Genomic DNA, 26,827 nt, shown 5'->3' on the forward strand with positions numbered 1-26,827 from the left:
ATTAACATGACCCTGTCGGCTTTCAGTTGGGACCTGGTGTGTGCTTTAACTTTATCTGAAGCAGTCTGAACCAGTTTGTGGAGTTCAAAGATGCCTTTTCCTTCCAGTCAAACCTTTTAAAGTATTCAAAGGACAAAGCAAAGTAAATCATATGTTACCTAGAATATTTACTTGATCACGTTACTTTAATACCCTCCCATCCTCCCCACAATGTGAGGATCATGTTACACAATGTTCTGCTTAGCTTAAAACTAGCACCTCCAGTAGGGGCAAAGGGAGGTAATGGACAAGAGTTACTGCCCTTTGTCTCTGACTATATAATAGAAAAGACAAATTTTCTTCTTCGGGAGGGCTGGAATCAGGAACTAGTAAAGCCGATATTCCTAACATTAATACAGTCAGGTACGTATTCTAGGAGAAACATAATTTACAAAAAAAATTGCTTTCTGGTATCCATAAAAGACCAAGTATTTTCAGGAGGAACAATTCAAGACAGACTATAGCCTCAGTCTGGAATGTTATAAGGCATGGAGAAGGGTCAGTCTCCATTGACCTTCTTTCAAGAGCTTTACCCTTAAAACTGTTCTCATTTTCTCTCCTTTGCAAACCTGGATTTTTTGGAAGGACCCAGCTGCCTTATTAGTTCCTCTTGCTTTTGAGATGTCCACTCTCAGTTGTATCTGCACAGGGGTAATCAAGATAGACTTGTATGCCCAGTTCAGGTTGTATGGTTCTGTTTGGCGACTTCTAAAAGCATAAGAAAGAGATGGAAAAGAAAGAGATGGAAGTGTCTTTTCCTTCCTATTAAGGGCTCTGCTAATATTTAGACATATATCATTTCCAAGCAGATTGTCCTTACTATCAAGAAAGGTTATCAGTCCCTCACTGAGACGGGCCTTTCCTTTTGGGAATTTGGCCCATGAAGCTCAAGCTATTGCTGTGTCATTAGTTTATCCAACTCATTCATCTTGGAAGATATTATGAGAGCCACATTTGTTTGGTCTTGTACTACTTCTCTTGAAATTAGTTTTGCCCCCTCAAAACACTACATATATGTATTATACAAGTATCTTGCTTCAAAACATATCAGTATGAAACTTCAACCAATTAAAATTCAATCTATTCTAACTTGTACTCATGTGCTAAATCAACTGAACATGTTTTGAGCCTCATGTTTCTTTGTTTATTAATGATTCAATTCAGTTACTGAGAGAAAATTTTGGTTGAGTTATTTTTATATTGGAAAATGTCTCTGGCCTTGCAGCAGAACTATTTGCTGATATAGCTAATTGCACTGATACAGCTATAGCATTGCAACAACAGATACACACAACAGAACACTTTTGTAATAATACTGAAATGCTGATTTTCTTTGACACAACAACATTTGCAAAGATGAGCCTGCAAGAAATTATAAAATGTATTTTTTAACAGGGTAAACAAATTTACAACTTCATTTTACAGATATATGCATCTCATGTTTACACTCAGATTTCCTTGGACAAAGGATCAAGAAATATTTGTAGTAGCAAAGAGAATCAAGTCAGTTAACCCATTTTTATTACCAAAGGAAATTTGGGTGCTTTAGTTTTAAAATAATTGTGCTAATATGCAGTCTGACTGTGGTACAGAGACATGATTAGTTGAGTTCCCCAGGTGTTTTGCCTCTTATCTCAGTACACCCTTTGGATGGCTGGGTGATAGTGTTCATCAGAGACTGCCTGTCAGCATAGGCTGCCAATTCATGTTTCAGCCAGATCCTTTACTAGAAGCACCGAGAAAATATAAAAGTTTAAAAGACTTATTAATGAAATATAGAGATAAAAAAGAATTTTGGGACTTAGACGAAAAACTCTCATATAATTGGATTAGAAATGACATGACCAAAAACATAATAACTAAAGTAGAAAGAGAAAACTTATATGTGAACTGGAAGAAAGCATGGGGGCACTGGTCTAGATTAGGGTCCCTGAAAATACAAAGCCTTACCTTCAAATACATGCATGATGCGTGGTTGACAGGAGAGGTGGCAGCGAGACGGCGTATGGTCAGAGTACTGCCAAAATGTCCGCTGTGTAAAGTGGGGTCTTATAGTAAAAGACATATAATTTTATACTGCAGAGAAACACTAAATGAAAGAACAATAATAATAAATGAAATAAATAAAAATAGCTCTTTTAAGCCGCAAAGTCTACTATACTTTGACGGGGATTTTAATAAAGAAACGCTATACAAAATTTCTAGTTTTATAGTAAACACAATTAAAATATGTGGGCCTATTAAATTTTAATATAGAATAGATTTCAAGAGGGAAAGTACAGATGATGAGGCCATGGGGCTATGTCACATGGCGCTACGCGAAGTGAACAGGCCCATGGCAGAATCTGGAAAGGAACCCCTCTTGAAAAATAAATTTTAAACTAAAATTCTATCTATTCTATCACTAACTCCAGCAAAAATTTATGTGAATTGAAATTGAATTTTTAAATTAAAATTTAAATGTAAAACTTATCTAAAATTAAATAAAATATATATAATCAAATTTTGGTTTGCAACTCAAACCAACTAAATTTAATCTTTGTTTTGTTTTGGTTTTTTTTTTTTTTTTTTTCACTTTATCTCTCAAATATTACTTTGAAACACATTTAGAACCATTTATAACTAAAAGATAGACCAGCTCCATGGGGGAGAAGCATAATAATTAAAAAAAATGTGAACCCTCCCTGGAGCTCAGTCTAATCTGATTAAGAAAGGTGATACAGCACATTCATAAGAATCATTAAGATTAAACAATTAAGGGGAAATCACCTTTCTCCCAAATTCAAAAGTACAAACAGGATCTTCCGTGGTATGTGAACACGGAATATTGTAGAAAAACTTATACACTACAAGAATTTGATTTAACAAGCTATCCCAACAAAAATACATTATAGCATACATAACAAATAGCACAAACAGATAACATACATGGGATGTAGGAGACCCTAGCAAGGTCACAGAGAAAACGAAATAGAGGAAGTTTAACCGAGAGGATAATCTAAATCACTCTCGGAGATACTCCTCTATAGATACACTAGGGATTGAACAAATACCCAAACTCCTAAATTCACGTTACAAAAACGATGAAATAATACATTACAACATATCTGGGGGAATACAAAAACACATAAATAATTTATGTAGTTAGGAAAGGGGGGGCATCTGTCTGGTGCCCAAAAAAAAAAAAAAAAAAAAGATCCAATTGATCACTTTGTCTGCACTGATATTTTCCATGCTGTTCCTCTTATTCCTTGTGTACAGAGGTGAATTGTAAAGGAAATGACCTGCATCCTTATTCCACTGGAATGAGCCAAGTTTTCCATCCATTTTGCTCCTTAGCTCACTTCCAGTTCCTAGTACTTCTCCATCTTCTTTTCTTCCATTCATTCTATAATCCTCTTTGCAGTCTTAGATACTTTATTGTAAAATCTATATTATGTTAATGACCAGGATTCTGAAATTTTGGGTCATTTGGATTCAAAATTCATTGAAAGTATTCAGAGTCCTTTCTGTTAAATCTTTGTGTCAGACATAAATTTGGAGAATATGACAGACTATTGTGTTGTGTTACATGTTATTCAAAGTGTGTTAAATATGCTTTTAAATTGTTACATAATATCAGATTGCTACAAAATGTTAAAATCATTGATGATATTGGATGGGTTACATGAGTGTCACATGAGAGAAATTACTATTTTATTATGGTTTTAGCTTTGTCCGGATATTGCAAGATATTGGAGATGTTATCTGTAAAAGATACAGTCAAAGAGTAAATGATTGTCTGAGTAAAAATTGTCATGATAATATCAGTCTTCAGCATGATAAAATCATGGTTTTCAGCATGATAATATCACAGTCTCAGCATGATAATACCAGTTGTATGCATGATAATATCAGTCATCAGCATGATATATTAAGTAGACTTCAGAATGAAAATATCACAGCCTTCAGCATGATCATATCATGGTCCTCAGCATGATAATATCACAGTTTTCATCATGATAATACCAGTCTTCAGCATGATATCTGTCTTCAGCATGATCATATCATGGTCTTCAGCATGATAATATCACATGGTCTTCTGCATGATAATACATATCAGCCTTATGCATGGTAATATCAATCTTATGCATGATAATATCAGTCTTATGCATGATAATATCAGTCTTATGCATGATAATATCAATCTTATGCATGATAATATCAATCTTATACATGATAATATCAGTCTTATGCATGATAATATCAATCTTATGCATGATAATATCAATCTTATGCATGATAATACATATCAGCCTTATGCATGATTATATCAATCTTATGCACGATAATATCAGTCTTATGCATAATAATATCAGTCTTATGCATGATAATATCAATCTTATGCATGATAATATCAGTCTTCAGCATATCACAGATGTCTGCATGATAATATCAATGATCAGCGTGATAATATTCCAACCCTCTGCACAAAAATATCCGTCTTTTGCATGAAAATATCCCATTCATCAGCTTGTAGCTATTTTCAAAATTAGAAGATCCCATGTAATGTTGATAGGTATCTTTCCATATGCTTTACATTTGATATTCATAAAGCTCTCTTGCAGTTCAGCTGTTTTGACATCACAAAGCAACATCACTAGTATGTCATGGAAAGAACTAGAATGTCAATGTTTTTTGAGTGATTTTTTAAAAACTCATTGAATAATTCATTATGCAACTCACAGCAAGCAGCTAATGGTATATAACATTATTCAATTTGCTTCTTAAATTTTGCATCAAGTGAACACTTGTGCAAGATCTTTTACAGAAGTAATGCATTGTATATACCATCTATACTCTCTTTTAAGTCAGATCCAACTCCAACTTTCATATACCCAGATTTGCCATCACATAATGTCCCAGCAGATCTAGGTGTATCAGTTTGTTAAGAGTAATCAGTAGAACTGTGAGTGCATATTGCAGTTAGTCCCAATTTATAAGCAAGATAGACCCTGATCTGCCAGCACACATTGCTGTTAGAACTGATTTATAAGCAAGGTATATACGGTAGTTTGTACATTTTTGGACATAGGAAATACTGTGCTCTCTATTATATGTGGCAGTGGGTTGTTTAAGTGTTTTTTGTATATTTTAATTAGATCATCAGTTTGATTATCTTTTTATCATTTTCAGGATATGATAAAGTACACACCTCAAGATGCCATTAAGTAAACCACAGGAATTTGTCTTTCACTTTTCCTGCAAGGGAACCAACTCTAAATTGACTGTTCCTGTCACAATACCTCTACAGCAGACTGTGTCTGATTTGGTTGGCAGATTGGTGAATGCCCATAATATTCCTTGCTTTGTTGAAAAAGGTATTGTTCAGATTTTTGATGTTGTTAAAAATTTGGATATTTTTAGTGAAATGTAACCTATTTTATGGAATTATCTCTTGAATTATATATTTGTTTTTATGTCCTGCATTGAATAGGACTTGAGGTTCATCATACTTGTCCAGTGTTTGTCCATTCATTTGTATATTCATCTGTAACAAAGGTTTTTGTTTTTTACATCAAAATAAGTGAAAACTTTATAAATATTATGATTATAACCCTAAACTTTACAAATCCATTGATGGTTATGACTGGTAATTTTTAATGTGTATATACAGTATATATTTTCACCATTTTTGTGGGGTATAAAATTTTATGGAATTCATGGCTGCTACAAACAAGACCCAAGACAAAAAAGACCCAATGTATGGTGTGTTTTTTGTGGAAATAACAGGCACCCTTCCCCAATCCACCAATTTAAGTAGCAACAAAAGATGTATTTTTTTTAAACTACAAAATACAATACCCACAAAAATAAATTAATGCAATAAGAATGTGTGTGTGTGTGTGTGTGTGTCTTCACACGATCACACTGCAGAAAACTCATTCAATTCATAAGTTTCACTCATACAGTATTTTATGTTACTGTAAATTTTTTCACAATTATTATTCACGGTCAACCAGCAGACTTGCAACTTGAAAACTACATTAAACTTCAAAGACTGACATTTATGGTCAAGTCCAATAATATCATTTGATCTACTAGGTGCCCAAATAAAGACTGGAGGATAATAATGGTTAGTTTTGTTCCTAGGATTAATTTATGTTGTTGCAAAGATATTGTGTTTGCTGTCATTCAGCACACAAGAGTTATAAATCACATGGTATCACACTTATGTTGTATATTTACAGAGGAAGCCTAAAGAGGAATCATTCAATTTTAGGGCTTTGAAAAGTACAGGAGATAAACTTTTTGGTCTCTTTTGCTTTAAGAGTATAGGATAATGGAGTATTTAAAATATGAACTGTATTGACCAAGTACTCTATGTCAAATTCTGACATTCCAATTTAGCAACCACTTTTGGCATGTCTCTTTCTATTGTATATGTGCTATAAATTGGTGTTGACAGGTTTTAAAATTAATTGTAATAAACCTGTATACAAGTGTTGGGTAAATTCCCATTGGATGGTTCAGTCATGTGGGCTCAGTTGAGATCTTGGGTATTGTGACAAGTATCTTGTAAGAAGTATTTTGATTTAAGAGTTGTAATACAGCCATATTGTGTATATAACTAGAGAGTTGATCAATTAATTCATTCTTATTTCCTATGTTCTTGTTTTAATATCATTTGGCAGAAGTGTTTATTGTTGTGTTTAGAAATAATTTTAGAGGATATCATTTGTTTGGATTATTCATTGGAATTAAAAGTGGTCTTTGACTTGGGAATAAAATATTCTGGGACTACTGTGAATTTATTCAAAGGAGTTCTGGACAATGCCATTGTGATACATCAAGACTGTTGACACATCAGCACATTTGTGGATCCAGAATTTATTTTGAGCACTTGATTCTTTTGAACTTGTATAGAACATTTCAGGATTATTTGGATTTAATTCATAATAATGTAAGTCCCTCTTCAATTTTCATTTTAAAACAATTAGAATTAAATTTATTTGTTAAGTTTTAAAAAAACTTGTTGGTTTTGCTTCTTTCTGTTACTGAGTTTAAGACCACAGAGTCATAACACCATGCATATGTTCACATACACTTGCATACTCAAAGGATAGATTAATAGATGCACAAATATTCGGAGGAAAAACTTGGCAAATGCACCATTAATTCAGTAAATAATGATTCTATGTTTTCAGTGTGTATGTTAAATCAGCCCTTGTTAAATTTCATATAGCTTCGAGAAATGAGCCATGACAATTAATCCTGATAATATGCATTTCAAAGAAGTTATGAAAAGTATACAGTCAATTCATTCTCATAACAAATTGCTTCAGCAACCATCTGCCTCTAGGGACTACCATTTTTTTAGACCCTTTGAACTTTCTACTGAATTTGCTTGCAGTATGGTGACCACCTCCTGATTTAGAAAGTCACAAGTAAACCAGCAAGTTGTTCTTTACCACTTTTACTAGTTTTAGACATTACTGGCAATAGTAGAATACAACCTTGTAGCAACAAATTCAATGGAGAATATCCTGTAAAAGCCCCAATATTTGGTAGTTTGCAGTAAATTAATTCCTTTGTGTATACTGACCTTTGTACCTAAACAACAAGTGGAATCCCTGTTCTATCAATTGAATTTTTCCAAGCACTCAATGTTTGTTAGCGATATGTCCACAAATCAGCCCCATGTTAGTCCAGAAACTGTTGAAATTCCAAGAAAACTGGTGTACGGACAGTCCATTATTGAATTAAACTGCTTGGTCTTCATGTGATTATAAGGAGTGAAATTAATATTTAGTGTATCCATTATAAGTATTTATCACCTGCGCTTTATTAGCTCAGTTTTTATCTGTTTTCTTTCAGCCTGTCTTTCTTTCTTTCTGTCTGTCTATCCATGCATCCATCTACCTACATAGCAAGCTGTCTGCCTACCTTCTTACCTTGCATGCTATCTATCTATCCAGTATCAGTACATCCATCTGTCTTTCTGTTTGTCTACCTACTTATTTATCATTTAATATATCAATGCTTCATTTCTTTTGAATCCACTTACAGGATTTGTTTCTGTATATAAAGACCTCCAGTTTATAAAGACCTCCAGTATATAAAGACCTCCTGTATATAAAGACCTCCTGTTTATAAAGACTTGGGAGCTGCAGTAGCTTAGATGGTATAGCATCAGACTCGTAATCCAAGGGTCACAAGTTCAGTACCTGCTGAGACCAGCCCAGGTCTCTTACCTCCGTATGTCATTGGATGACATGATGGTGCCCCCCCACCCCAATAATCAGACCCCAAATAAGACTGCTTACTTGTAGCCTTCTAAGTGGTAATTTTGTAATGTTGCAAAGATTTTACCTTTTTGTTTTTGAATTTTTTACAGATTTGTCCAAAAGTTTAGAAGAGTTTGTGACAAGGGAGACTAATATACTTAATGATGAAAATGCAGAGGAGGCTATTACAAAAGTGAGGAATGGGGAGACAGATGTAGACAAACTGGTGGACCATTGGACCAAAGCCTTCACACTGGTGAGAACAAGGAAGTATAGAGAGGAATCTTATGTGCATCAGTGTAAAATCTAGCTTCACAAACTACACATCTGTCAAGTCAAACAGTAATAGATTACACTCCACTGACTACAGCTAATGTGAGTTTTACATAATTGGAACCTGGTTGAAAAATTGTCATCTTGCTTGTCAGAGTGGCTGCTACATCTTTATAACTGATGCTGTATATAACGTGTATATAAATTTTAAAAAGTCTTCAGCTTTGAAATGTTTCCTAATTTGATTGAATTTTCAGTATATGTGGAGAAATGATTTTAGTTTCAATAAAGCAGGGAGTCACCAGCCATGTTGTTTCATGATACACAGTAAAAGGTCTTGTCTTGAGTTGATATTTTTTACTCTAGTACTGCATACATTAAAAAAAGTCTTGAAACAATTTTAGTAGGTACTTTAAGGGAAGTTAGTTTAATAATAAATATGTGGGGTAAATGATCTAAAATGAAGACTACATGGTTGCATAATGTAAAAGAAATAAAATATACAGTATTTTTGTAAAAAATACTTTCAAACCAATGGAGAATGAATAACTGTTATGTATGCATGCTAGTGAACCTTGTGAGCATGAGCCTGTCAGCAGAGTCACATATCTTTGTCATACCTTCATAATCTCCTGTCCCCCACCAACCAATGAAAAAGATATAGAATTTTCAGGTGTGATATGATGCATTATCTGTTTAAGTACCAGTAATACTGTTATGGTTATAACTGGATCAACCATATGCTTACATGGTACATGTAGGGAAGAAATTCTTACTATACCGAAAGTAGAATGTGCAACATATCAACAAGAATCCACATTAAACCCTTAAGAATGAAATCTAAAAGAAAGAGCATGAGTGATTAAAATCTAAAGTGCACATATTGAATAAGATTCTCATCAATTAAGTGAATAACATTGTTGAAGCACCCTGTACCAATTTTGAGCACCTCAGTTTTTGAAACATCAGATGGTAAAATGCCCTGTTTACTTCTGCCATTTTCTGCTGTTGTATGCCATTGTTACACACTAACATACTCATATCCTCTTTGACTTTAATAAGACAATTGCCTCATCTGTTCATTGCTTCTTCATTGTCCACAATCAACCATGCTGTTTTAAGTGGGAAGTTGATATCCAGGGTGTATTTCTGTCTCAGTTTTGTAAAGGCAAACATTGAAAGTGTCAGTGCAGTGGCCTCGAACTACTAGTACTGGGATAAAAATCATACCACTTCTTTATGTCCCAGAGAGAAAGTAATGATGTGGGCTTTACTGTGTATAAACAGTTTTAAGGATTTTGTTATCCTCTAAAAAGAATTATGTGCATGTATTTGTTTTGTATGCATTGAAATCCTATTTTAAGCTAATGTATGTGGAGGATTCTGCGTAAACTTTTTTAAAAATCTTCCTTATCTGATAACCCTTCATTCATTAATGTTATGAAATTCTGCATGAATAATTGCACTTAAAATTATGACCCTCACAAAAGTTGGTTCAAGAATCACCAGTTTTCTATTGAGAAGTGACTGTCACTAAAATACAAATAAAAATTCTCTAATATAAAAACTGTTGTTTAGGGAATATGCAATAGGCTATGAAATCAAACACCTGTCTCTGTAAAATTTTAACAAACTGAAATGGCTGATGCTACATATACAGTCAATGTGGTCACTGATAGATTGAGAGAAAAATAAAATAAATTATGGCAAAGAATTAGAAAACATTTGCATGTTCAGTTTTAGAAGTGCAATATCTGTGTATGTTCAGACTTTTACATTATATAAGTCACACTGAGAAAATAAATACATCAGATCCATGCTTTTAGTCTAAATTATTAACAATTACTACATGAAAACAAAGTGCAAATCATTGAAATGGTAAATTTGGGGCCTGATCCCCCTTTAAATGTAGCCTCTTATCTTCTAACATAATTCACCGTTAGTTATCTTGCTTAGCGTTTACTGCTTTTATTTCTCCATTATAAACAAGTGAGCAGAGAATTACTATGTGATCATATTTGGTATGACTTTTCAATAGGATGAGTAGATATAAACAGTTTTCAAATCATAGAGAATGGAAAGGGATATAAAAGTATTTGTGATGATTTATAACTTTGTTGAAAGCTGGATTAGTTATGTGTGACAATATTACAGTAGAGAATGAAATACAGAATCTTAATTTCTCTAACATTTATTGAATTTTTTTTTAAACACAGGAGGTGAAAAGTTATGCCCAGCCAGAGGAAGTCAGTGCAGACCAAGTGTTTTCTGAAGTGTATCACACTCTGATTCACTCCCCTGCCCTAGAGACTCTTCTCAACCTAGAACACACATATGCTATGACTATTGGGGACCTTATACATCAGCGTGATCAGGATCTTGAACATCTAGAAAAGAGGTATGGAGGACAAATTTGATACAACTGTTTATGCTACAATTTCTATACAAATACAAATGACCAAATATCCACAATATGCTTCCATTTATTGTTATTGTGATGCCATAATTCTTTCCATCAAAAAAAGCAAAATTCCATCATTTTCCAGTCTCTGAAATTGTATGCACTGTGACATTGCATGAAATCTAATCCTGTGCAGAACATCAGTGCAGATTTGCCTGGTGATGTTTTGTAAAACTTGCAGCCTTGGAGTTTTGACATTTTTGTAATCAGTAAACTTGATTCCAAATTACTGTAATCTGAGGTACAGACAATAACAAAATCAACACTTGTTATGATCTTGGTCCAGCCAAAATTTGTTTTAGTCCAGAAAAGGAGAGAGTTGACAAAATATATGATTAGCAACAAGAGTTTCTTGAAATTATATTTACCTTGGACATTTTATCATTTACTCCTTATGTCAGGTTACCTCCCTTTTGTAGTTTAATGCCACTACGAGAACACTGTATTTATGGTGGTAAATGCTACTTGGAGAAAAACATACACTTGGATAACTGCATTACACTCAATTTAGATTGCATTTATCATGATCATTTATCAGAAATGTTTAAGATTTTGCCTATTATGTAATAGGGAAAAAGTCAAGAACTCTTTGCTTGCATTGATGGAGCACATGGATGATGATGTTATAAGGTAGGACACAGCAGGCATCACAGTATGCCAATGATATCAACATAAAGTACATTAAACTGCCAATTATAGTCTGGTTTTCCCTTGTTTTTTACTTTATTTTAGTCAATGATAAGAAAGTAAGGTAGGATCCATTCAGCATAACAATGTACTAATGCATGGAGTTGATGGATTAGGGTTTTGATGACCTATACAGCCTTACATCAGTGATATATTCTGAAAGAGTTTGAGCTGTGAGGAGCATTTTGCTATCCGTGTGTTGATGAAACACTAGGTTGGTGACTAAAGTTATATACAGGACTATGGCAAAATTTGTAATAGGCTTTTATCAAGAACAAAAAGACAACATTGTCATTGGTACTTAATTTTTTTTTTCACAGCTTGATGTTCCTGTATTGGGTCTTTGGATTATTCATTTATAGCACTACAAATCCATGAAAATTGGTTCTTCAAGAATAATCAATAATTCACAATGCCTGAACATTTGTTCTTTGTTTTCAAAAACTTCAAAAATGTGTTAATAAAAAAATAGGTGATACAAAAAGCAATCAGGATTATATCTGACATATTATTTGTTTAATGCAAATATATTTCAATTTTAGACAGCGAGAAGAAATGGAGAGTGCTGTTCAGAAAGTGGGTATAAAATACACTGATGAAGAGATTAACAGAATGGCTCAACAACATTTTGATAATATGCAGGTAAGGCATGTCAAAATGAAACAAAAATATATCCAAATCAAAAAGGCTAAAATTTGTAGATAATGTTTCACATGACAAATTCAACTGCAGACAGTGTAGATTCAGCATATTTGATCGCTGTCCAGAGTTAGCTCAGGGGACATTTTTCCCATCCTAAAGTGACTGTGGTCTTCAAAGTTTGACTTATCTTCATATTGTAACTGGGGAGGGGGGGCACAAAAATATCTTCTAAACAGCTGGACCTTAGCACAATGCATTGTTCTGGTTATTTGTTTTCAGTAGAAAGAAAATGATAGATCTGGAAGAAAAAGAATGGATTCCTAAGATTTCAAGACATTAGCATTTAGGAAGAATCATCTTGAAATTAATAAAAACACTTGTTGCATGACATTATTATTACCACAAGTGATACTTCTTTCTTGGGAATGAGTACTCATTACCAGTTTAATAGTCAGTTTGGTTTCACATCTTTGATGACATTATAAACAATATGAGATTATTCCAGAGCAGCAATCTAAGAGTATGGTAAAGATATGGTTTTGCTTTATAGAGATGTCTTCTAAAGATGATTTGACACCTTTTGCAGTTGATTGAGAGCAAGTGGGCCAGTGAGCTGAGTAACCAGCAGGAGATTCAAAAGAGGGAGTACAGAGATTGGGTGCTCAAAGTTCATGAGGATACTCACACCTCTCGCACTCCAAAATACATGTGAGTATAACTTGTATCTGGCTCTAGCATTGGGGTGTGTGCTCACTATGACCAAAAGAACTTGAGTTCCCACTGTCTTCAGTTGCCAATGTTTGTGGATGGTTTGCACATGGTTAAGGAAAAAACTATATATTTCAAGGCCGAAAGATTGAAGGTGAAGATCACTGTGACTGAAAGAATACCAATGCTTTCTGCACAAAATAACCTTAGTTCTTTACCATCTACACTCAGCCAAACTTTGTGGATGCTTTGCACTTGGAGTAAGAAAGTACCCTATCAATTTCAAGAAAAAATGATTTCTCAAGTTCTCCACCATTCACAATTATCTAACTCTATGGAAGGCTTTTACTTGGGGCAAGGAAGAAATCATTTTCAAAGTGATAAGGTCAAAGCTTAGTGTTGCTGTGACTGAAAATAGAGAAATAGTTTCCACACAGTAACTTAAGTTCTCCACCGTCTGTAGTTACCAAACTTTGTTGAAGGCCTGCAATAGGGATATCGAAAAACAAAAGTTAAAGTCACTATGACTGAAAGAAGAAAGATTGTTTCTGCACAATAACATTAGTTCTCTGCCAGAGACCTAAACCAGGCTTAAATTTTGTAGATGACTTGCCCTTGCAGTAAGGAAGAAGCCTGTTAGTTTTGGAGTCAAAGTGTAGGAGGTCAAGGTCACTAACTGAAAGGGAAATGGTTTCTGCACAAAATTTCACTTATCTGTATAGATGTATAGACTTATGTTAAACAAGGACATGCATAGTATGTGTCCTTCACAGAACTCTGGTTCAGTTATCTGGTTCTGCTATGGGGATTGAGTGCTCAAAAGTTCCCAAGGATATCCAAACTTCTGATACACACAGTTACATGTCATTATAGCTTTTATCGGATGCTACTGTTGTTACCTGTTTATAATTTGTCTCCAACCCTGCATTCAGCAAATATTGTCAATAATTTTGTTGTTGTTTTGTCTTAGTGTTTAACAAACTTTGCTCAGTACAAGATAGGCCATACATAGCAGTCAGAATAACTGGTGGAGGAAGAACCCAGGAAAACCCTGGTAAGAACCTGTGACCAACAGGAACCTACTGGCAAGCATTCTCACATACCCACATTGGCCAAGCCTGAGACTCAAACCCACTCAGACATAGGTGAGATGGCAATGATCGGTAAAGACGAGTGCTTTAAACCACTTGTCCACCTAGGACTCTTGACAATCATGTAAATTTTGCAATAAACAATATCAACAGAACGTACTGTGTCTAATGATTTCTAAAATGATACTATTGTATTATCACAGCAAGTGATATAATTCCAGTATGGATGGCCCAAGCATTTTATGAAATGAACACAATGTCACTAATAAGACATTGAATCATCACACGATTCAGAAAACTTAAAATTACCAATTTAAAAAAGTATTTACACGTTTTCAGTTGCTATGAGTTGATATAATTTTGTATTCAGTTGTTCTATGAAAAGATAATATGGACACCTGGAAAGATGTTCTTTCCTCAATACTTAAATTTCTGAGAAGTATAATGAGTCCACCACATTTTACCTTATTTACAATGAACACTTGTTTGCAATTAATAAACTTCTCTGGATTGGCAATTTTTGAATGTTTTACTCTTTCAGACCTCTTTCTCACACTCTTTGCTTTTATATGTGTCAGAAGGCACCTGCTTTTCTATAAAATGATTTTCATTTATAAAAGTTTTCTTTACAAATCTTTGTCATCAGCATTTCATTATTTGGTTGATGGTGTTACTTGTCCATCTTGTATGGACATGCTATTAAAGGAATTAATTCTGTACTTTACAATGGCAGCTATGCTATTTTATGGGAACATTGCTCTTCCATTTTCACTTGTTTAGTTCCCTCTTTGTATTGGATTTAACTGACAATTAATTATTCCTTACAACTTTTCTTGTAATGCAATAATTAATACGAGTTACTGGCATAATTTCGTCTCTGTATGTTGGCCTATCATTAATTACATCAATAGAAACAGTCATAAATGATTTTAGTTGTTGTTGTTGTTGTAGGGTTTAACGCCATTTTTCAGCACACGATAGGCTATAAATGGCGACCAGTATTAATGGTGGAGGAAGAACCTGGGAAAACCCCAAAAAGAACCACCGACCCACGAGAAGCTGCTGGCAAGCTTTCTCACATACCCACATTAGCCAAATTCGAGACTTGAACCTACGCAGACAGAGGTGAGTTGGCAGTGATCCATAACGGAGAGTGCTTTAGACCACTCAGCCACTCTGGCCCCCCATAAATGATTGTAATATTCCAGGATGATATCACTGTTTCAGTACAATAGCCCTTATTGTCTACCATATTTTAACCAGTGAGCTAAAAAAATCATAACATATATCTATATTTTTTGTAACTCCTGGTACAAGCTAAAAAAATCAGTTGTAACATATATCTATATTTTTTGTAACTCCTGGTACATGATTTTTATCTCAGTTTTGTAATTTTTATTCATGGCTGTAAATTGTACAGATTATCTTCAGTTAGATTTTGCCTATATGAGTAGGGTCTGTTAAGAGCATACAATTACATAGGATCTATAAATGGATGCTTACATATATGCTGACAGTTATTAATAACAATCTTAATAATAAGACTTAATTAAGGCTTTGGGTTAATTTCTCATTGGCTGATAGGGTTTGGATAGTTATAGAAGAATTCATTAACTTTCCATTGGTTGGGCTAGGTAACATGAATAGGAAAGCTCAAGATGAATTGAGTAGTACGAGCTGTCACATAGGATATGTTGTGAAATATGGTCTTTATAAGAGGTGCTTATAATGCAGGCATGATTTTTCTCTGTTTTAAAGTGGAATTCTGCTTTTCTTCTGGCTTGAATCAGATTTTTCTTGATATAGTCTGTTTTTTATATCATCTCCGATCCATTTTGTTTATAAAACCGTCTATCTGGTCCCATTTCACAGCGACCCTTGTAAATTATTCATTCCATATATTAGTTAGCACTCACCTTTCGCAAGGAATATTCTAATTGGTCAAAGGTTTAAATTCATCCAATGAATATTCGTGTAATGGAAACGGATGACAATGGAAAGAAGAAGCATGCTTGCAAAAGATGGCGTTCCAAATTGTGGAGAGAGAGCATGACACAAAAAGTTTTGATAAAGGTTTAAAAAACTGTATGGAAATGGGAATGGCTGGAGTGAAAAGTTGACAGAAATTTAGTTGGTCAGTTTATAAGAAAACTGAACACTAGAGGACTGGCACTTTGTGACCTCAGCAAGAAAGGTCTGAATTACTGTAATCACAGTCAACTTGGAAGAGTTTGGAACAGCACCTACAAAAGAGAGAAGTATAATATATTTGCTGCAAAAATTGACAAATTATTGTGACTTAATTACTATGTGAACACTGACATGCACATGAAAAAACTTCAGCATTAATAGTATTGGAGAACAACTTCATCTGACAGTAAATATTGTGAAATTAATGGTAAATTTATTAGTTTTTCAGCTGATTATTTTGGTTTATTTTATGATCATAAGTTGCACCAGGAGCAGTTTTTTATGAGTGTAAAATGTTTTTTTGGCCGGGGTCTTTGGCCCCCTGGACCCCTGAATCAGGGGTGCTTCCACTCAGGACCCCATCGGGGGAGGACTCCCAAACCCCTACAAAACAAATTTTCAGCTTTCTTTTTTATGGAAGACCAAAGTCATGTCTGACAATGGGAGAACTGAACAATCAGATTCATTCCTATTCTTTTAGTCATTCTCATTTGTTGTAAGTATGCAGACGTGTTTTATATTGTACTTAGATATTATTAGAGAGGAAAATCAGTTGTTTCGACTGTTCATTCTGAAGGGCTCATTATTTGGACTATAATATCAGTCTGGAATTATTGTGAATTATTCAAAGGACAAAGCCATCTTGATAACATCACAATTCCTGCCATACCAGTTTATTTTGAAATTTATACAGAACTTTTCACTCTTTAAGAGATTCATTGAATTGTATCAGGATTATTTTGGATTCACTTCATAATAATGTAAGTTCCTCTCACATTTTCATTTAAAACTTTGATAATTAAATTGTTTGTAAAGTTTTACAAAACTTGCCAGTTTTTCTTCTTTCTGTCACTTAGTTATTATCCAAGGATCGTCACAGTCATGTGACTAGGCTTGCATTATTGTAAACAGTCATCAACTCAACGATGTGATTCAGCTTCTGGTATGAGATGTGGGAGATTTATACTAGGAAGAGATAGGTAAAAGGAGAGTAGAGCTTTGGTAAATTTTCTACATTTTGGGGGTATTTATTTGTCAATTTCTAGAAAATGAAACATTGTTGAAAGACTTTGTTATTAGCTAAGATGAAACAGTTCTTAATGAGAAAACTGCTGCTCAAAACACCTCACCAATTCTAATTAGCTCATGGGACATAATTATCTTTTCATTACTTCTAATTATATTTTGCTTTGAAATTTGTCAATCAGAATTGAATTGAAAGAGATAATGAAGGAATTTACAAGTCTTCTTATTTAAAATTTTTTTTTGAATCTGGAGTATATCAAAACTGACCTTGCTATTTGTGTTTTCTATAAAAAAAAAACATTCTTTCACGATAAAGATCACTGTGACAAATATTGAATGATTCAGGAACTTGAAAAACCATTATTCACATTGTCAGGATACCTGCTGTTCATGAGAATGGGCATTTTAAGAACTGTCACTTTAGAAAGAAAAAAAAACACTTCTTAAAGGAACATTATTTCCATTTTACGTATTTCTTGGACAGATTATTCCAGCTTGCACAGCACTGTAATCAGCCATAATCAATCTCTCAATGTAGATGTCCTGAATATTTTTTCGACCAGGTATATGTCAAGTTTCAGTTTGCTAGCCATTTTGTCGATTACAAATGTTAAAACTCTACCATACATCTGCCTAAACTATGTTTCTGAAAGTTTGTCAAGAGAGGAAGCAAAGAAAAGATTTATTATCTTATCTTTTTTATTTGCACTGATCTAGGTGGTGCAGTTAACCCTCATTGGTATGGTTCCTCCACTCTTTGCCAGGGTCAAATTAAAGAAATTTGTGAAAAATATTCATCTCAATCCAACTCTACTTGTAAATATTTTGTATATCTGTAGCTGACTGACTAGCTGAAAAAGGTAAAATAACATGTAAATCTATCCCTCAGTCAAGTGTATGTTTAAACCACAGTTCATAGTGGCAATACATCTAAATTTTTGCTGCGATCTCTTCAAGAATATTTGATACTATTGGTGTGTATGTATAGTAGCATCCCAAAATGTTTTAAGAAATGTTTGATCGAAGTCCTATTTTCATACAAATATTAGATGAAACATTGAACAAATTATGCATCATTGTATTAGTACATGTATTGGACATGGATACATCATATAATATAGGCTAAGAAAAATGTAAAGTTTCGCTTCTTGTTTTAAGTATCACAAGTGCATTTTCAGCAGCAATTCCATAGATAACAATGATAACTATAATGCTGACCAAGTTTTATAGTAATCTATCATAATGCTGTTACAGAATTAAAATTCCAAAAACTCTGATAAAAATTGCAGCAGCAGAGTGTTTTGTTGATATGTGCATCTTTGGATGATAATGAAAATATTTAAATGTTTCATGGCAATCTATCAAAAACTGCAGGACTTGTCATGCTAATGCATGCCTGAAAGACATAAAGATTACTTTATACCCCCTCCTTAATAGAGGTATGTAAAAAGGTAATTGTCCAATAGGCATGTAAAAAGATAACTGTCCAATAGGCCTGAAAAGGATAATTGTCCAATCATCAAACCAGTATTCTTCCCAGGACCATTTACAATCAATATTACCAACATGTATGATGTCATTTCAGTCCACAATGCTTTTGAACCTGCTTATGAGCTTTTATGTTGCCTATTTATATGCTGTACATGAGTGCCAGACTGATTTTATGTTGCCTGTTTATATGCTGTACACAGTGCCAATGTGCTTTTATGTTGCCTGTTATATGCTTTACACCAGTGCCAATGTGCTTTTATGTTGCCTGTTTATGTGCTGTACACAGTGCCAATGTGCCTTTATGTTGCCTGTTTATATGCTTTACACCAGTGTCAATGTGCTTTTATGTTGCCTGCTTATATGCTGTACACCAGTGTCAATGTGTTTTTATGTTGCCTGTTTATATGCTGTACACAGTGCCAATGTGCTTTTATGTTGCTGCTTATAATGCTGTACACCAGTGCCAATGTGCTTTTATGTTGACTGCTTATATGCTGTACACAGTGCCAATGTGCTTTTATGTTGCCTGCATATATGCTGTGCACCAGTGCCAGTGTTCTTTTATGTCAACTGCTTATATGCTGTACACCAGTGCCAATGTGCTTTTATGTTGCCTGTTTATATGCTGTATACAGTGCCAATGTACTTTTATGTTGCCTGCTTATATGCTGTACACCAGTGTCAATGTGCTTTTATGTTGCCTGTTTATATGCTGTACACCAGTGCCAATGTGCTTTTATGTTGCCTGCTTTCCTTTAAAAACAATTTTTAAATAAACATTCTGTTATCTAATTCTGAGCCCAGTTATTGCTGCTTGGGTATGTTATTTTGATAATCCATGATTGCCACTTAGATGATATTTATCTCCAGCACAGAGAAATGGAGAAAAAAATACAAATAAAAATGAACCTGGAAAATTTAACTTTTTTCCAGCAATATCCAAGTAAAAACCATTTAATCATTTCTGGATCAAGTCAGTCTTATGGCTGATATAGACAGAACACACAACAGTGGGTGTGGTTGCTGGTGCAGTTTCCATTTGTATCTAAACAAATGAGGTTTTTATCTGACCTGAGCAGAAGGTCTCAGCATAACTGTTATGTACATGTACCATGTTCCTACAATCCCACTGTCTTATGGCAGCCATTGTTTTAAAGTACTACTATAATCGATTACTCCATTTGCCATAGTTTAGAAAATAATTTACAAAAGTAAAACAAATCCACAGTGCTCAGTGATAATAAATGTATGTAGTCTGAGTGAAAAATAAAAGTTGACAAGTGATTCTGATAATTAATTAATTAGTAAATTAGTGATAATTATAAACAAAAGAAAATCAATGGTTTTAAAGATCTAAGTTATCGCAACATGTCATTTTCAAGTATAGATTACTCCCACCCACCCATCCTCTCTCTCTCTCTCTCTCTCTCTCTCTCTCTCTCTCTCTCTCTCTCTCTCTAATTGAAGGTAATGAATTCTGTATACTGATACAAATATCGAAAGAGAATATATGAAGTGACTTTTTTTAAGAAATACATTTTAGATGATTGTAACAGGATTGACCTGAATGGATGCTTGGATTAAATGACAACACAACACAATGTAATGAAAGATGGAAGTTTATGAAAATGAATTAATAAAAATATGTTTATACTCTACAAATACAGTGTGATTCTTTCAAGCTCTAAACATACGACTCATTCAGTTACTTTACACAAACATTCACAAAATGTGATTCATATAATCTCATGTAATGAAAGTAAGATTCATGTAATCTCATATAATCTCATGTAATGAAAGTAATATTCACATATTCTTGCGTAATGAAAGTGAGATTCAAGTCATCTCATATAATGAAGGTAAGATTGATATAATCTCTTGTAATGAAAGTAACTCAATTGTACTCAGTTAAAACAACATAATCAATTGAAACAAATATGTTCAGTTCTAATCGACATAACAATTGTACCAAACATGACTCATGACTCAGTCATTTGTACAGCCCATGTGATTCACAACCATGTATGACTCATAAATACTTGTAAAAACTTGCAAACAAAACATTTTGACCTGGTTCATGTGTCCATTCTCAAACCACACAGTTCTCTTGAATTCTTGGGTTGGCCCACACTTGTATTGGACACACACACCCTTCATGGATCCACCATGCGCACAAGTTTACAAATCAGAAGTTCCATCCTTGTATGGCCTTGATGGTCACACCTTTTTCCATCCTCATACAGACACACAGACTGACATCCGGATATACCTGCACACACATATGCACAGACTGCTACAATAAAACCAAACTGGTCATAATAGCAGGTACGAAATTATTATCTATCGACACATGCTACTAAATTAAACTCTTAATAGCAACTTGTAACAGTTCAGAAGTTCACATTGTTTCAAATCTACATAGTGGTAAAGGCAACATTTAATGCTATGACTTTATAAACTGAATATGCTTCACATATCAACTAAAATAAAAATGTAACACTTACCCCTATGGCTGTAGAAAAAAAATGGAGAATGTACACTCCTTGACAAGATCCAAAAGACCAGTGTATCAATTAGAGAAGAAACTTGCTTTAAATTTACAGAAGAATGAGTATTAGTAAGGGTGAAATACTCGTGCATATTGCGCTTTTTGTGTCTCGCCACAAGCAATCTACAGCAAGATATGTGCTAGTTCAGTCGCTTGACTAGAAAAACAATTATCCACCCTAGGTAACGTGGTACGCATGTACAACAAAAATGTTCAAATCGTTCTAAGGCAAAAACAAGTCATTTCTTGCTTTATTCTGTGACAATCATGGATAGAGTTTTGTCATTTGTATTGTCTGGCTCACTACATTTGGTGTGGAATGGAAAGGTATTTATATGTAAACCATTGACAATGTGCATTCCATATCATACCTTGGTCCCTGTGTGGGTATTTATATATAAACCATTGACATTGTGCATTCCATACCCCACTTGGGGCCCAGTGTGGTAGCGTGGCCTATGGTGCTTGCTGTTACAGATCACTGACATCTCAACTCTGTTTGTGTGGGTGTGAGTCTCAGGCTTGTCCAGTATGGGTATATGAAAAAGCTTACCAGTAACTTCCCATGGTTCTTCTGGGTTCTTTCTCCACCACATATACTAGCCAGCATGATGAACCTATCATGTGCTGAAAAATTGTGTTAAACCCATAAACAACAACAACCATACTTCACTCAGCATTTGATTGTTTCATTTACCTCATATTATAACTGCCTTTGATGCTGCTGCATTTGTGTACATGATGAAAAAATCCAATACAGTGTAATGTAACTGGATGTACTGCCTGGAGATAGATGCTTTTGTAGGATCGTCAGTGACTAATAAACTCACAAACATGAAATGGTGTTTCTTTAAAATAAAATGTTACATGTTTTTTAGAGGTAAATAATGTAGTTTAACGAATTCTTTGTCATCAAGGTCAGGAAAATTAACCTCATGTGTAATATTGTTTAATGTGTGTTACACAGGGATGTGAAAATATATATACATGTACTTAATTGGAACAGGTCACTCCAGCATCACTGACAACCATGTACATGTTCATTACAGGGTTACAAATACTTAATTGGAACAGGTCACTCCAGCATCACTGACAACCATGTGCATGTTCCTTACAGGGTTACAAATACTTAATTGGAACAGGTCACTCCAGCATCACTGACAACCATTTACATTTTCATTACAGGGTTACAAATACTTAATTGGAACAGGTCACTCCAGCATCACTACAACCATGTGCATGTTCATTACAAGGTTACAAATACTTAATTGGAACAGGTCACTCCAGCATCACTACAACCATGTACATGTTCCTTACAGGGTTACAAATACTTAATTGGAACAGGTCACTCCAGCATCACTGACAACCATGTACATGTTCATTACAGGGTTACAAATACTTAATTGGAACAGGTCACTCCAGCATCACTGACAACCATGTGCATGTTCCTTACAGGGTTACAAATACTTAATTGGAACAGGTCACTCCAGCATCACTACAACCATGTGAAAGTTCATTACAAGGTTACAAATGCTTACTTGAAACAGGTCACTCCAGCATCACTACAACCATGTGCATGTTCATTACAAGGTTACAAATACTTAATTGGAACAGTTCACTCCAGCATCACTACAACCATGTGCATGTTCCTTACAAGGTTACAAATTTTGTAAACATTTTCAGTCAGTAAACTGAACTAAGCTGTTTACACAGGTCAACGTTACAGGCTTAACCTGGGAGTTGGCAAGGAGTGACTGATTCTAGATGTTTGAAGTGTGATGATACTTGGGGACAAGCTATATAGAAAACATGCAAGCTACCTGGGAAAGAAAGTTTTTTTTATGAGACAGTTAACTTCAGAAGCGAGTGTAGTTTTTAAACATAGTGTTTTCATGTCTAGGCAGCCATACTGACAGTAGGTGTATTATATCTGGAAATATTGTTCCAAACTTAATTAAAATTCAGTTTAACTGTATTTAATACTGATTTTTATATGATTTATGTGGTTTTGTCTCACTTGTCACTAATGTAATTGTAGGCAAAGGGTACATACCTTGACCACCAATTTACCAGATGCACATGAAGAGGAAAGAAAGGAGCAGGTTCCTCGCATGGAGGAAAGCTTCACCATCCATCTAGGTACATTCCCAAAGGATTAGTGCATTTGTCATGAAAATTGAAAAGCAGCATTTACTCACCAATAATCACATTTTTTTGTCATTAAATTTTGCTTTTTCATTGACCTTTTGTGATAAATCTGCTGTAAGGCAGAACATCACATGCTTTAGTTACGTCTGTCCCGCCATTACTATTTTGATTTGCAGACATTAACTTGATTCCTACTTTACATACCTTCACCAAACTTGTTACATGTGTTACCCTATACAGTACCAAGAAGAAGCCAATTGATTTAGTGAATCTAAGGGTAAAATGTCACGGTTACAGTGACCAGCTCAGGCAAAATGGTTTTAATTGAAAACTTGAGTTTTCTGCTTAATATACTCTTTGCAGACACACATGTCAAGCATTAAAGTCACTGTGGCCCTGGATATTAAAATGGTTTCTGGTCAATAACTTTAATTCTTCAAAACCTTATGAATGTGTTGCCCGTTACAAATCAAATCTTGTTTTGTTGATCTTGTCATGTGAGGGTCAAGGTTACAGTAATCTGACAAAAGGAGTTTGTTGTTTTAATAGTAACCTTAGTTCTGCTGAACATACCTTCATCAAATTGTACAGCTAGGTTGTTCCTGATGATTGAATGAATCCTGATAAATACAGAATCAAATAGTTATGGTCAAGGCTACCATGACCAATGAAAAGCAAATTTCAAATATATTATTTACCTTTTATATTACAATTCTTTTATGTTCTGCATGTTTTTGACTTCTTGCAGGTGCTCAAATGAAAACCACACACAATATCCGTCTGCTTTGCACCCATGTACTGGACCTTTGTAAACATAAGATTCATACAGTTGGGTAAGAAGATTTTATTCATTTCAGTAAATTCACTCAGTTAATTTCTTCAACTTAATCATCCTAAACCCCAAGAAGAGGCCACCTTTTGCTGCTGTAAAGCATATTTAACATTTTGTCCCTGTTAGAGACCACCTCCTGAACTAGAATACCTTTACATTGCACACTTTAAAGAGTTACTGGCAGAAATTTTGATCTGTCATGCATTCTCATCCATCATTTATAGTAAAATGTCATGTTTAACATTGTTGACACAATATTATTTTTGTCAAGTTCACCTTGGCAGTAGCTTGATATAGCCATCACTTTTATGTCTACATACATGCATCCACACCATGTATTAAGCTCAGTGTTACAGTATTTAGATTAAACTCAATGTTATTTTTTTTCTGTTATGTATCTTTTTCAAACTAAAGAATAGGTGGGCACAAAGGGAAGAAGATCTTTTGTTAGTGATTACACCGTCAATGAAAAAGTGCTTGCAGATTCAGTGTTTGCTTAGCAAAGAGTTTATTAGGCTGTATTCTTGTTTAATGCATTATAGTGGTGTCCCTGTTGCGGAGCCCCAGAGACTTCAGACAGCCATGTCTCTGTATTCCAACACCCTGTGTGGTATGATTCTGCTGGTGGACAAGCGACTTAACTCCTATACTGGGATCAAGAGAGGTAAAAATACATTATTAAACGACATGTAAACCTGTTTTTAGGACTGCCTATCTGAAGGAGTCACATGGCGTAAATAACTACAAACTTTTAAATGGTTTCTTAAAGCATATTTATTGCAGAAAAGAGTCGCTGTTAAACAGTCATTTCTGTTAGGAGACTACCTACATTAAACAAACAACTGTATTAGGAAGATACCTGTGTTAAAGAAAAATCTTTTAGGAGGCTACCATGTTAAAAAAATAACTCTATTAGGATGCTGCCTATGCTAAACAAACAACTCTGTTAGACAGCTACCTATGTTTCAGGGATGGCTGTTTAAGATATATTTACCCCACCCCACCCCCTTCTCCATTTATTAGTCAGTTTATCACTGATATTGGGGAAGAAAAAACAGTAAGAAAACTCTCTTTAAAAAATGGAATACCTGCTGCTAAATACTTGCATCAACTAATGGCTTTAATTTTAGTTTTTACATTAACATTTGCAGGCAGAAATTATCATTGAAACTTAACTAAGTTTACATGGTATGTTTTGGTGGGAAATTATCATTGGAACTTACAAAATTATCATAGTATGTTTTGGTGGAAATTATCATTGGAACTTACTAAGTTATCATAGTATATTTTGGTGGGACATTGTCATTGGAACTTACTAAATTAACATGGTATGTTTTAGTTGGAAATTATTGTTGGAATTTACTAAATTAACACAGTATGTATTAGTGGGAAATTATTGTTGGAATTTACTAAATTAACACAGTATGTTTTAGTGGGAAATTATTGTTGGAATTTACTAAATTAACACAGTATGTATTAGTGGGAAATTATTGTTGGAACTTACTAAATTAACACAGTATATATTAGTGGGAAATTATTGTTGGAACTAAGTTACCATAGTATGTATTAGTGGGAAATTGTCGTTGGAACTAGGTTACCATAGTATGTTCTAGTATGAAATTCATACAATTAAGTCTCAGGCTTTAAAGTTTGATAAATTAAGTGCCTGGTTACAGCACTTAATCTGACATGTATTCAAATAATGGTTACAAAACTCAGTCTGACATGAAGTATGGACCAGTTGCAAGCCTCAGTCAACCACTCCGGTGGCCTAGTGGTTAGAGCATCCGACCCAGATGTGGGAGGTCTTGGGTTTGAACCCTGGCTTAGTCATACCAAAGACTTCTAAAAATGGTACTAACAGCTGCCTCACTAGACACTCAGCATTAAGAAGTTAGTTAAAGATCTAGTTGGCCTGGTGTCAGGATAATGTGACTGGGTGGGACATCATGCTACATGTCTGTTGCATGATGATGCCCCTGTGCTAGACATAACTTTAAACTGCCACACTGTAGACATAATAGTGATATGACTGGAAAATTGTTAAAGCTACGTTAAATGTCTAAATCACACACACACAAATAATCAGTTGCCCAGTTGCAACAGTCTATCCAACATGGACCTGATGGCTACTTACAAAACTCAGTCTGACATATATTCAGGGCCTGCTTACAAAACTCAGTCTGACATATATTCAGGGCCTGCTTACAAAACTCAGTCTGACATATTCAGGGCCTGCTTACACAACTCAGTCTGACATATATTCAGGACCTGCTTACAAAACTCAGTCTGACATATTCAGGGCCTGCTTACAAAACTCAATCTGACATATATTCAGGGCCTGCTTACAAAATTCAGCCTGACATATTCAGGGCTTGCTTACAAAACTCAGTCTGACATATTCAGGGCCTGCTTACAAAACGC

General features: G+C 34.5%; 1 protein-coding gene across 1 annotated transcript in view; it reads left to right on the forward strand.

The window, feature by feature from the left end:
- LOC149802875 (ferry endosomal RAB5 effector complex subunit 3-like) overlaps positions 1 to 26,827 on the forward strand; it is a 61,627-nt gene that overhangs the window by 18,759 nt on the left and 16,041 nt on the right. Inside the window, exons 2-9 of the mRNA XM_089952326.1 lie at positions 5,215 to 5,399; positions 8,417 to 8,562; positions 10,796 to 10,977; positions 12,270 to 12,369; positions 12,956 to 13,077; positions 23,462 to 23,562; positions 24,320 to 24,404; positions 24,946 to 25,067. Coding sequence (XP_089808452.1) covers positions 5,240 to 5,399; positions 8,417 to 8,562; positions 10,796 to 10,977; positions 12,270 to 12,369; positions 12,956 to 13,077; positions 23,462 to 23,562; positions 24,320 to 24,404; positions 24,946 to 25,067 — 1,018 coding nt within the window. The 5' untranslated portion in view covers positions 5,215 to 5,239. The remainder of the gene's footprint in view (positions 1 to 5,214; positions 5,400 to 8,416; positions 8,563 to 10,795; positions 10,978 to 12,269; positions 12,370 to 12,955; positions 13,078 to 23,461; positions 23,563 to 24,319; positions 24,405 to 24,945; positions 25,068 to 26,827) is intronic.

The sequence above is a fragment of the Sinohyriopsis cumingii genome, chromosome 3 (assembly GCF_028554795.1).
Source record: "Sinohyriopsis cumingii isolate HCF-2022 chromosome 3, ASM2855479v2, whole genome shotgun sequence".
Lineage (NCBI taxonomy): Eukaryota > Metazoa > Mollusca > Bivalvia > Unionida > Unionidae > Sinohyriopsis > Sinohyriopsis cumingii.